Source organism: Miniopterus schreibersii (genome assembly GCF_964146895.1).
Source record: "Miniopterus schreibersii genome assembly, chromosome: 4".
Classification (NCBI taxonomy): Eukaryota; Metazoa; Chordata; class Mammalia; order Chiroptera; family Miniopteridae; genus Miniopterus; species Miniopterus schreibersii.
Window position 1 is genome coordinate 68904763 of NC_138105.1, and position 12737 is coordinate 68917499.

The 12737-nt window shown below is 51.8% G+C and overlaps 1 protein-coding gene across 1 annotated transcript in view; it reads right to left on the bottom strand.

Moving 5' to 3' along the window:
* The window catches only part of OLFM2 (olfactomedin 2), a 63599-nt gene extending 60686 nt beyond the window's left edge, over nucleotides 1–2913 (bottom strand). The window contains exon 1 of the mRNA XM_081136135.1: nucleotides 2785–2913. Coding sequence (XP_080992261.1) covers nucleotides 2785–2850 — 66 coding nt within the window. The 5' untranslated portion in view covers nucleotides 2851–2913. The remainder of the gene's footprint in view (nucleotides 1–2784) is intronic.
* Nucleotides 2914–12737: the final 9824 nt, after the last annotated feature.

A 12737-nucleotide genomic window follows, 5' to 3' on the forward strand; every position in this document is an offset into this window, starting at 1 on the left:
GCCTGCCCTCTTCTGACTTCCCTGACCTTCTTCTGACCTCATCTCCCCACAAGGCCCCTTTTGCTCACCCCTCTCCAGCCATACCAGCCTCCTTGTTGCTCCTCAAACTCACCAAGTTTGTTCCCACCTCAGGACCTTTACACTTGCTGTCCCCCTGCTTGAATGTTCCCCTGGATACCAGAAGGCTGCCTCTCTCGCCTCTTTCATGTGTGGCCTCAAATACCACCTCCTTAGAGACACTGTCCCTGATCATGCTGCTAGAACAGCCCCCTCCCCACCACCATCGCTCTTTAATTCCCTCTCCCCCACTTCTTCATGACACTTGCATTGTATTATATTTAGTTTTGACCTTGTATTATGTATTTATTCGGTTCTTGTCTGTCTCTCCTGCCAGAAGATCGGCTCCAGGAGGGCAGGGATTTGATTACTTGGCGCATGGCTGCATCCCAGTGCTTAATCGTATCTGCTGATTGAACGGACGAATGAATGCTTCTAAGAAAGGAACCCTGGTGGTTCTCAGAGCCCAGCAGGGACCGAGGAGGGAGCTCTGGGAAGCGATGGCGAGGACGGAGAGGGGACAGAGCACCCACTCTTCAGGCCCCTTCCCTCCCTGAGGCGACAGGCAAGCTGGGGGCTGAGGCCGGTTTACGACACCGTAGCGCCCCCGGTGGCCGCCTGCGGAACTGCAGCGGGCGATAGGCCCTCGGCAGCCCCGCCCCATCCGCCACTCGGCCCCGCCTCCACCGGCCCCTGTTTAGCCCCGCCCCCAAGCAACTCGGTCCCCGCCCGGGGGTCAGTGAGACGCACAGGCTCCCGCCCCCCTAGGCAGTCTTGGCTGGGAGGCGGGAAAGCCAGCTCCCTAGGGGCTAGCCGGGCGGCGGAGAGTACCCAGGTGGTGGTCCCAAGGATCCTGCTTGGAAATAAATTCAACTTCACACCCGGTTCATTTTTCTCCAGCAGATTCTAAAGTATATGCCTCTTGTGATCTCTTGTCTCTTCCTCAGCTGACTCTTTTTACTTCTCTCTGGTTCCCGTATCAATTGAGTACCTACTGTGTGCAGCCTGATGCTAGGTGCTGAGCACGCTTCCTATCCCACCAGTATGTGGGTCCTAAGATGGGAAAACGGGGGGAGGGGGGCTCCTCCAGAAAGGGGACCTCACAACCTCTCCTTGTGGTCTGAAGATCCTATCTAGGTCACCGTGCCCCCCAATGCCCCTTTCAGGTTGGGTACAAGGGTCTGATTCCTTTCTTCTCTTGACCAGGAAAGAGAATGTGCCAGGACTATTTTTCCTTGGAGCTTCTACCTAAACCCCCTCCAGTGTCCACACAGGCACTGTCCACAACCATGGAGCGGATTCTTTCACAAGAAGGTAAACATGTGGGCTCAGAAACCAGACTGTCTGTGGAACCCTAGCTCTGCCACTCCCAAGTAGTCTGAGCTTGAGCACGTGACTTAATTTTTCTGTGCCTCAGTTTCGCCATATGGTAAATGAGGGTAACAATGGCACCCACCAGTGGGGTGCTGGGAGGATTAAATGATTAATTCATGCCGTGTGCTTGAAACAATGCCCAGCACATAATAAGCACTTAATAAATGTTAGCCGTGATCATCAGTTCATTTTTTTCCATTCCAGCTTCCCTCTGAGTTCCTACAGATCTGAGAGCCTGAGGGTGCTCCCACCCCCAAGATGGAGGAGGAAAGAAGCTTCCCAATAGCTGAAAAAAGCTTGGACCCCCACATTGTGCAAGGTCCTCAAGCCTGCCAAAGAGATGGTGGTAACATGGAGAGCGAGACCTGCTTCTGTGGGAGCGCAAATGGAGTGTTCAAGGCCCCACCAGCACACATACACACACAGGTGCATGGGTGCACACATTTGCACACACGGCCCTTGTTCTTTACACCCCCTTTTAAGTGATTTACTCAAAGGCACCGAACAGCACACTCACCCCAAAGCTCTCACACAGCCACACACCTGGTTGCGTGCATTTTGTACGACACCCAGGCAGGTGGACAGAGTCGTGGGGACACTGTCACAGTCTTTACGCACAGCTACAGCTGCCCGGGTACAGCCGGGAATAACAGCCCTTACTCGCTCTCACACCACCACTCACACGGACACCAACCCCCCAGTCACAGCCTCCCAGGCCCCCCATTGTTACACCACCCCCCAGTCACAGCCTCCCGCTGTCACACACTCTTCCTCACGTACAAACACCCTCCCATCACACCCAACTCACGCACAGTTGGACACACACCAGCAGCCACACACACAAACTCCCAGTCACACCCAGCCATGACACAAAGACACGTCTACCCCGCACCCAGCAGCCCCTCACACGTCCCCATCAGTCACTCACGCGTGAGTCCCGCCCCCTTCTCCACCCTGGGGGTGCAGGCGAGGAGCGGGGGCTTCAGAAGCTGGGGACCTCCCGCCATGAAGGGGGGAGGGAAGGGTAAGCAACACCCCAAAGCCCCCTGAAGTTCCCCCCAACCCCACTCAGCTCCATCGAGATGGCGGGCGTGGTGGCCCCGGGTCACCGAGGAGCTGAGAACCCCGAAGATGGGGTCAGACTGTCCCCCAAATCATCCCAGCTTGAGGCTGGATCCGAAGCCCTACTTCTCTCCCCAAGCCGGGGTGGCCGTTCCAGCCCCTCCCCCGCCGCGACCTCCGCCCCTCGCAGCCCGGGGGCCTCGGCAGCCCCGGCCCCGTTCCTGGGGAGCCCCGTGAGCCGCCCTCCCCTCCCGGCGCCCCGGCGCCCGCACCTGCCTGCCGGGCCCCTACCTGTCCGGCGAGGCCTGAGCACAGCAGCAGCAGCGGCAGCAGCGGCGGGACCGTGAGCGGCCACATGACGCGCCCCCCCGCGTCCTGCCCCCGCCCCCCTCGCGGCGCCTCGGCGCGGGACGGCCACCAGGCGCGACCCGCCCGCCGGCCGGGCGACCCTCCGCGCCGCCTCCCCGCCTCCCGGCGCCCGGGTTCCGCCCCGCCCCCGGCCCCTCACTCCTCCGAGTCTTTGTTGCGGGCTCCGCCCCCCGCCCCGCCTCCAGCTCGTCTAGGGGCGCCCACCCGGCGGGGTCTGGGGGCGGGGACGCGGGGAGCCCGCACTGGGTACCCAGTAGCTGGGGGCCAAACCCAGCAGCCCCCCGGCCACTATGCGGGCGGGTCACCGAGATGGAATGGGGTTCCGTCACGTGTTTGTAAATGTCACCCTCCCTGGACATTTCCCACGTTCGAAAATGGGGGCCGAGCGGGGTCAAGGGGCGAGGGGAGGAGGAGGGCCTGGTAGCAAAGAAGAGAAATGGAGAGGCTCCCTCCTGAAAGAACTCAAGAATCAAGAGGGAAACTGAGTCAGTCTGTAAAATGGGACACTGGAGGAAGGGGTCACTGCTGGGACAAGGGGCGTGGGGCAGAGATGGAGACTGGGAGTGAAAAGCAAAAACGGGGGGCGGGAGCCAGACCAGAGGGCGATGGGGACGGCCGGCAGGGTGGGCCTGGCCCCCAAAGGGGGCACCCTGTTTTCACTCTCCCCATCCCACCCCCTATTCCCGTCGCGCCCTCCCCCGCCACACCTGGGACACTCTCCGGTTCCCTTTCCAAAGGCCCAAAATTAGAGATCGGGCGGCGGGAGAACCTTATGGAGGCTGCCGGCATCATCTGCATGTGAAGGGCGTCCTTGCCCCGCCTCGAGCCTTTCCCCGCCTTTTCTCCTTCGTGGGTCTCCCCAGGCACCTTTCCTCCCTGTAGTCCCTCGGTGGCTTTTTTTAGGAGGCAGCAAGCAAGTCGGCTTAGAGAAGAACTGGCGATGATAAGGGGCAGGCCTGGCATTTTTTTTTTACCCTTCTGTGTGCGAGGCAGATAGCACATTATGGATGGTTTTGTCAAAGCAAGGAGGAAGAGTTTGGAGTCCGGTAGAACCTGGGTTCAACCCTGGTTCTGCCATTTCTTGGCCATGTGACCTCAGGCAAAGAGCATTCCTTCCCTCAGAAGACCTGTGTCCTCACAGAGCTGCTGAGAGACATCTGTGGATGGTGGGCAAATAGAGCACCTAGCCAGTGCTCAGTCCCCAGAGGGCTTTACTGCAGTGAAGCACGGGGCTGAGGACACTGGCCATGGGATGTGGGACACAAACAAAAGCCGAGCCAGGAAGAGCATCTCATTTGTCCCTCTACCTCCTCTTTCCAAACAGGAGCTGGTCCTTTGCTGACTCCTCAGGGCAAGTCTGCCATAGGCAAGGGGCAGGAGAGGGATGTTGGTTGGTGCAACCCTCAAGCTCTTGGCCAAGAGTGGGCTGCGGTCAACACTGGGGGGGGGGGGGGTTACTACTTGTCCCTTTCCTACTGAGTGGCGTTCTTGTTAGTGCTGTGTTTCAAGACTGTGAACAATGTCCTCCTTGGGCTCTGGCCCTTGAGATGGTCATTGTCATGGTCAAGCTATAGCCTGTGTTGTGTAATTGGCATCAGTCAATATGCCCTTAAGTACATTCCCAACCAGCTTTCTCTGTTTTGGGGAAGATGGTCCCTGAAAACTACAGTTTCTAGGTTCAGGTGACCCCTGCAAACTATATATCCCAGGCTCCCTTGCATCAGGCTAGGCTCAGCCAATGGGAGGCCTGGAGGGAGACTGGCAGGTGGGAAGAAAGAAGCCAGAGCATATTTCCATCTCTCTCCACTTTGGGTGTCTCTAGAAGTGGCTGTTGTGTCTCCTCTGCGCTCTCAACCCCAGTGGACAGAATCCACCGTGGTTCAGCTCCTGGCAGGTGGCCCCAGCCCCTAGACTCTACCTCATCCCTGTGCTTTCTAACCCAGAGCCAATTCACCTTCTCCCATTTGTTCTTAAAGTTTAACTAACACCTCTGCTTAAATCCACATAGTAAATTTTTTCTATTGAACTACCTGGTGTTCGCTTTATTCCTGCAACTGGACCCTGGCCAATACATTCAGTGCTGTGGTCATGACCACAGCTGTGGTCAATGGCAATCTCAGTGTCCTGAACATGTTGTGGTCAGTGTCCTATTGAACTGTGATAGGGGCTGCCACCAGCTTCCTGGTTCTACTGGGGTCAGCGTTGTGGTCAATATTGTGGTCTCCACCAGTCATTCCTGGTTGTGTTGTGGTCAGTGTGGTAACCATTTCCTTGGCTGTGTTGTGCTCTGAATCACAATCACTGCCCTGGTCATGTTCTGACCTTGCTTTGGACAGTTACCTGGCCATGCTATGGTCAAAATTATGATCAGATCATACTGTGGTCAGGGTCATACTCAGTGTCCTGGCTGTACCGTTGTCCACTTCAAGGTCAGTATCATGGCCAATGCTGTGATGAGCATGGTGTCTGCCTTCTTCTGTGGTTAGTGTAGTGGTCAGAATTGTGGACCATCATTGAAGAGAGATGAGCTTCTCAAGGACCTCATGCAGCAAAACCGATGGATCAGGTGGCTCAGGGTCTGGCACTGGGCAAAGTCTGCTCTCCACAATGTGCAGGAGGCTGGGTGCAGGGACGTTGGATCCCCACCAACTCCTATCACCTGGCTAATAGGTTTTCCTAATCGGTGCTTGAGCAGTTATTGCCTCTACTCTCCTGTGACCCCTTTGTGTGTCCAGCCAGAGGAGGACACAGTCAAGGCATTTGTTTTCCCACACCCTGCATAGGGCCTGACCAGAAAAAATGATCAAAAAGAATGTAATGAGTGAATGAATCTATAGCATGCGTGTCTAGCACGCCTTTGCTCTTGCTGACATGTCTCTATATATTAGTCAGGGCTCCTCTGCTAGCAAGTGGTAGAAAGGCAACTTGAACAATCGTAAACAAAAAAAGATACCTACTCGCTCACATAAAAAAAATTCAGGGATAATGGAATTCAGGCATGGCTGGATCCAGGGGTTGTTATATCATCAGGATTGTGTCTCTTTCATTTCTTGTCTCTGTTATTCTCTACAAAGGATTCCATTTTAGCCGAATATGGCTCCCAGGAACTTACATCTTCCAAGCTCAACAACTTCAGCAAAAAGAGCTCACAAAGTAATGACTCTCATTGGTCCATCCCATGTCATGTGCCCATCCCTGAGCCAATCATGGGTTTGGAGCAATGGATTATATGGCTTGGCCAGACCTCACTGTAGATCACCCCGTGGATCCAGAGAGTGAAGTTAGTTTCATCTAACCTATACTGGATAGAAAATAAAGGAACTAGGGGAAGATACGGAGCTTTTACTATTAAAAGAGGGAAAGAGCCCTGGCTGGTGTGACTCAATGGTTAGAGTGTCAGCCCACACACCAAAGGGTCACGGGTTCAATTCCTGGTCAAGGGTATGTATGTGGGTTGCAGGTTTACCCCCCACTTGCTGTCAAGTTGCTTGTGGGAAGCAACCAGTCAATGTGGTTCTTTCACATCAATGTTTCTCTCTGTCTCTGTCTCTCTCCCCCTCCCTCCCTCTCTTCCACTTTCTCTGAGAAAGCAATGGAAAAGATGTCCTCAGGTGAGGATTAACAACAACAACAAAAAAAGAAAGACAGAAAGAAGAGGGAAAGAATGCTGTACAAGCAAAACCAAAAGATGACAAGCATTGAGGCACCATCCCAACCTCCTAGTGTGCAGTCCCATACTACAGAGGTTGCAAAGCTAAAAACTATGTTTCCCAGACTCCCTTACAGCTAGACTTCTGTGTGCCAATTAGGTTCTATCAAGTGGAAACATGAGATGTGGGTGGGAGAAGTGGGTGGAGGTCATCTTTCTTCTGCACTGCACTGGCATGTGGAAAACACATCATGGAGACAATGGGTCTTCCTGCAGGAATGTTACTGTCTCCAGTCACCAGTGCCACCAGCTTTTGTTGAGAGGCAGTTGCAAGTGATAATGATGGTAACTTCCAAATCTCTAAATTGCAACTCTTGTAATACACTGTTTTATTAAATAGTTTTATTGAGATATAATTTACATACCATACAATTCACCCTTTAAAGTACTTTGTTCCATGTTTTTTGGTATATTTAATGTGATTAATTTTTAAGTTGTAAAATATATAACATAATTTTCCATTTTAATAATATTTAAGTGTAAAGTTCAGTAGTATCAATTACTTTTGCAGTGTTGTGCAACCATCAACACTCTCTATTTCCAGACTTTCTCACCTCCCCAAACAGAAAATCCATAATTATTAAGCAATAACTCATTTTTTCCACCCCAGTCCCTGTAATCTCTAATCTACTTTCTGTCTTTATGAATTTGCCTATTCTAGGTACTTCATATAAGTGGAATCATGCAATATTTTTCCTTCTATGTCTGGCTTCTTTCACTTAGCGTAGTTTTTGAGGTTCATCCATGTCAGAATTTTCTTCCTTTTTATGGCTCAATAATATTCCACTGTATGGGTGGGCCACATTGTGTTTATCCATCATGGTGATATTTTGGGGGTTTTGCTTTTTATCTTCACCCAAAGATATTTTTTACATTGTTCTTCAGAGAGAAGGAGGAGGGGAGGAGGGAGAGAGAGAGAGGGAGAGAGAGGGAGAGGGAGAGAAAGACAAATCTCTATGTGAGACACATCGACTGGTTGCCTCCCACATGCTCCCCGACCTGACCAGGACCGGGGATCAAGCCCAAAACTGAGGTATGTGCTCTTGGCCAGAATCCAACCTTCAGTCCACAGGCCGACGCTCTAACCACTGAGCCAAACCCGCTAGGGCTATGGTGATGTATTTTTGAAGTCAGTGGTTCCCAGAGGGTGATTCCCCACCTTCCTGTAAATAACAGAGACAGAAGGTCCTAGGTGGGCCAATTCAGAAGTGATGTTCTGTAGCAAGTCATCCTATAGACTTAGCCTAGAGTCCCATCTGCCAGACTTCCAACAGTTTTGTGAGCATAAAGTTCCTTGTTTTGGGTCCTTGTTTCCTACAGTGAAACCTTGATTGATATGTGCTTGGAATGTTCATTCCCCTGACCTGTCTGGAGAGGACCTCATCATTCACGAAGCCATAATACTCCAGGCTATTTGTGATGACCTACTCAGCACTGCATCTCTTTAATGAGAACCATCCCCACTCATCGGGCTCCCACTAAGAACTCAACACCAGGCTATGGGCACATGCCCAGGTTGCAGCTCGATCCCCGGTAGGGGGCCTGCAGGAGGCAGCCGGTCAATGATTCTCTCATCACTGCTGTTTCTCTCTCTCTCCCCCCCTCCCTTTCTCTCTCTGAAATCAATAAAGATATATTTTTTAGAAAAAGAAAAAGAGTTCCCCACCTCTGGCATACATGGAGAGTCATGAAACAGACATGTACTTAACACATGCACAGACCCAAAGACAGTCACACAAAATAGGCAAGTTGTTCATATGCAAAACACACAGACACACAACATAAGCACATAGTTTGTATGAAACACACACACACCTACAACTGAGACACAATCACACGGTACATACAGATAGTTCACACACACACACACACACACACACACACACACACACACAGAAACCCATGACATGACACACCCTCTGACATGTGTATCACAGGCCAGGGCAGCGTGGGAATGAGGCTAAACAGGATGACTCAGGGGGCCCCTTTGGGGGAGGAGGGGAAGGCAGAAGGAAGGGGCTGGGCCGGCATCCAGCACATGTGATTCTCATTACAGGCTTGGGACTCGAGGGATGAGCTGGCTGGACAAGGAGACCTGGTGTTGCTTCCCGGCTCTGCCAAGCCAGGAAGGAGCAAGGCCCCAGGCCAGGGTAACAGGGCCGGAACTTGGCTCAGAACCACAGTAGCTCCTACCAGGAGTGTTCTACCCTGAGCCAGGCCTGACTGGGGCTCACTCATTTCAACCTCTGCAACAGCCCTGGGAAGGGTTTTACAGGAAAGGACAGTGAGTAGCTCAGAAAGGTTAAGCCACTTGCCTGAGGCCACACAGCCAGGAATTGGTGGGCTGGGATGGGAGCCCAGGTCTCTGTGCAGCCCCTGCCCCAGCCAGGAGGTAGATGCAAGGACTCCTCCATTCATACACAAGTAGAGACCAGGTGCTCCCTCCAGGCCCGGCCTGGACTCACTCTGTGGCTATGAACAAGGCAGCCTCTGTCATCAAGTAATGGAAAGTTAGGAGTGTGGCCCTGTTCAGTTTTGGTCAGGGCACCTACCTGGGTTGTGGGTTCAATTCCTGGTCAGAGTACGTACTGAAAGCAATTGATCAATGTTTCTCTCTCACCTCTCTCTCTCTCTTTCTCTCTCTCTCTCTCTCCTCTCTCAGTGTGTACTAAGGTGAGTAAAAAAAGAAAGTTAAGAGTGTGGTGCATGCAAGGATGGGCAGGGTTCTCTGAGTATGATTGGGCGGCCCTGGTCTAGCCTGAGGGGTTCAGGGTCAGGGGATGACACTGCAGCTGAGACCTGAGGGATTAGTAAGAGCCAGCAGGGCACGGTGGACAGAGAGAAGAGCAGATGCAAAGGCCCTGAGGCCACAACTGCGGGAGGCTAGGTCTCCTCATGAGGTATGATGACAAGGGAGGCCAGAGCTGCCAGACAGAAGGACTAGATTCATCCTGGGGCCAAAAGGGAGCCTCAGGAGCATGATAAGAGGAAAGGACACAGTGAGGTCTGGGCAACCAGCATGAAGATCCGACTCAGGACGGCCACCCAGGATGTCCATTCTTATGTGTTCTAAACCCAGGGGCACCATCCTGCGCACAGCAGTCACGCTGGGATGCGTGAGCGGAGCAAATGGAAACCCCGAAAGCTCATGACTAGGGGGACGGAGAACTGTGCTGAGGCAAGCACTTCAAGAGACATTCAAAGGCCGGCCAGGACCAGAAATGCCTGTGTCTACATGGAGAAGACAGAAAACCCGGTTGAATAACAGCAAGTTGCAAAAGAAAATGCTCGATACCGTACCAGTTGTGGTTTAAAACTTGCCAAATCATGTTGTGTGTCATCCATGGATACCGCCCCATATGCCGAAAACATGGAGAAACCTCGGACCAGGAGCTCCCAGGGAGGGGGAGCTGGTGTGAATGGGCAGAGTCTCAGTTTGGGAGGGTGAGAAAGTTCTGGGGACGGCTGCTGGTGGTGGCTACAACAATGGGACTGTACTTAACGGCACTGAACTGGACACAAAAATGGTTAAATAGTAAATTTTATCTTATGCATATTTTAGCATAATTTACTTTTTTTTTGAAAATTCTTCACTCATTTATCTACCCTCGGTGGGGAAAGGAGAGGGGTGTAATGGCAGAAATGTATGCAGAGGGCATTAACTGCACGATGCTTCATTTCTTAGGCTGGGTGGTGCACACAGTTCATTATCAAGTTCTCTCTACATGTGCCTTTCAAAATGACAGCGACCCTTCGACAGCATTTGCCACATGGCAGACATTGTTCTAAGTGTTTGATCTAATTCAACTGACTGAACCCTCACACAGCCTGATGCTATGGGTGCTATTATTCGCCCCACTTTGTACCTGTGAAGGCTGAGGCTCAGAGGGTTGAAGGTCACACCTGTCACAGTGGAGGGCTAAAACTTGGGCCAAGTGCCAGAGGCACGGATGCATGGAACAGAATGACAGCTCTCAGAGGGGAGGGGGAGGGGGGGGATGGGACGAGATTAACCAAAGAACATATATGCATATAGGTATAGCCCATGGACATGGACAATAGAGTGGGGAAGGCCTGGGTGGGGCAGGAGCTGGGTGGAGGGGGGCAAAGGCGGGGGGGTGGGGACATCTGGATAGAATGCTGTCAACAATAAATTAAAAAGAAACGTGGCCCAAATGGCTTGGCTCTAACCACTACACCGCACTGCCTCTAGATACCTTCCATATTTCATTCCTCGGTTTTGTCACACTAGGAATGTATCCAAGAAGAGCTCTTGGAAGGGGCATAAAAAGGGGCATGAGGAATTCTCTGGGGTGCTGTAAACAGTCTACTTCTTGCTCAGGGTGTGCACACAATTGTCAAAAATCATCCAACAGAGCACTTGAGATCAGTGTGTTTTATCGTATATTGTGTGCCTCAATGAAAGCAATTTTTTAAAAAGAAATATATTCAATCAAGCAATCCCACTTCTGGGAATATATATCCAAAAGAATTGAAAGCAGGGTCATAGGAGCACTATTCACAGTAGCCAAGAGTTGGAAGCAGCCCAAGTGCTCATCAATGGATGAACAGATAAACAAGTGTGGTAGATCTATAGAACGGAATATTATTCAGCCTTATAAGGGAGGGAAATTCTGACACACGCTACAAAGTGGATGGCCCTTGAGGACATTGTGCTAAGTGAAATAAGCCAATCACAAAAAGACAAATACTGTATAATTCCATTTATAGGAGGTCCCTAGAGGAGTCAACTTCACCGAAACAGGAATTAGAATGGTGGGTGCCAGGGGCTGGGGGAGGGAGAGGGGAGAGTTTCTGTTTGATGGGGACAGAGGTTCAGTTTTGCAAGATAAAAAAGTTCTAGAAATCTATCGAACAGCCATATGAATATACTTAACACCACTGAACTGGACACTTAAAAATGGTTAAGATGGTAAACTTTACGTTACATGTGGGGTTATTGTTTTTTTAAACCACAGAAATAAAATTAAAAAATAAGAAATATACCCGGGGTAAGCATATATAAAGGAGATGAGAGCATCATCAAGGAAGAATAGGGCAGCCTCTCAAGGTCAATGGTCCTTGGTCTGCTCAGCTTGCCCTGTCTTCCCAGTGCTTCCACTGTTACCTTGGAGGTCCAGGCCCACCCTCTCAAAAGGAAGCTCTGGTGTATGGGGCACTCAGGACACAAGGCCACACAGCTGCCCTTGTGAATCTACGTGGCGCCTGCCTGGGCATGGCTGTGTGAGACATCACACGGCTCCCTCCCTCTCTCCGTCTGAGCAGCTGCTTCAAGGATGCCTTCCTGGTGGAGGCCTTTCGTCTGCCTCACTGCCTGATTTTTTTTCCATGGTACCACCTGACATACCCTATATGTATTTGCTTACTGCTTGTCAGCCCTACTGGAGTGTTAATTCCACCAGGGCAGGGATCTTTGTTTTGTTCACTGCTGGTTCCCCAGAGCCTAGAACAGCATCTGGCACATAGTAGGTGCCCAATAAATATTTCTTGAATGAATGACTGAATGACTGTGTGGAGAGGGTGTGGGGATCTTGGAGATGGTCATGATGGAGTTTACCTGGGTTTGTGTATGTAGCTTATGTGTTGGCAGCATGTCCCTGTGCCAGACTATGTGTCCCTCTGCATGCCTAGCATGTCTCTGTGTGACAATGGGTGTCTCCCTGCAGATGTGGCTCCACCTCTGAGTTTGAGTTTGTGAACACAGTTGTTTGTGTGTATGTGTGTGAAAGGGCTCTGGGTGTGTGTCCAGGCACAAATGGGTGTGTGCAACTGTGTGTGTGGCCTGCTGTCCGTGTCAATGTGTCTGATCTGGCTGAGAGTGTAGGGCGTGTTATAACATGGGTCTGGCCCTAGGCATCTGCCTGTGGGTGCTGGATGTGGCCTGCTGCTGTGTGTGGCAGGGCAGGGGGAAGCGAGAGACAAGATGAGGGTCTGATTCCCTGGGCTCTTGGGGGGGCTGTGTGCAAAGTCTGCTGCTCCACCCCCTCCCCCACAACCGCGTCTGTATAAAGCCCCAGGTGCCCCCAAGCTGGCTGCCTCACCCAGCTCCCTGCTCAGAACAGCGGGTGAAATTGCGCTGGAAGCACAAGCCCTGATTAATTATGGCCGCTGAATATGCAAATCAGCTGGGGGCTTTCCCAGCAGC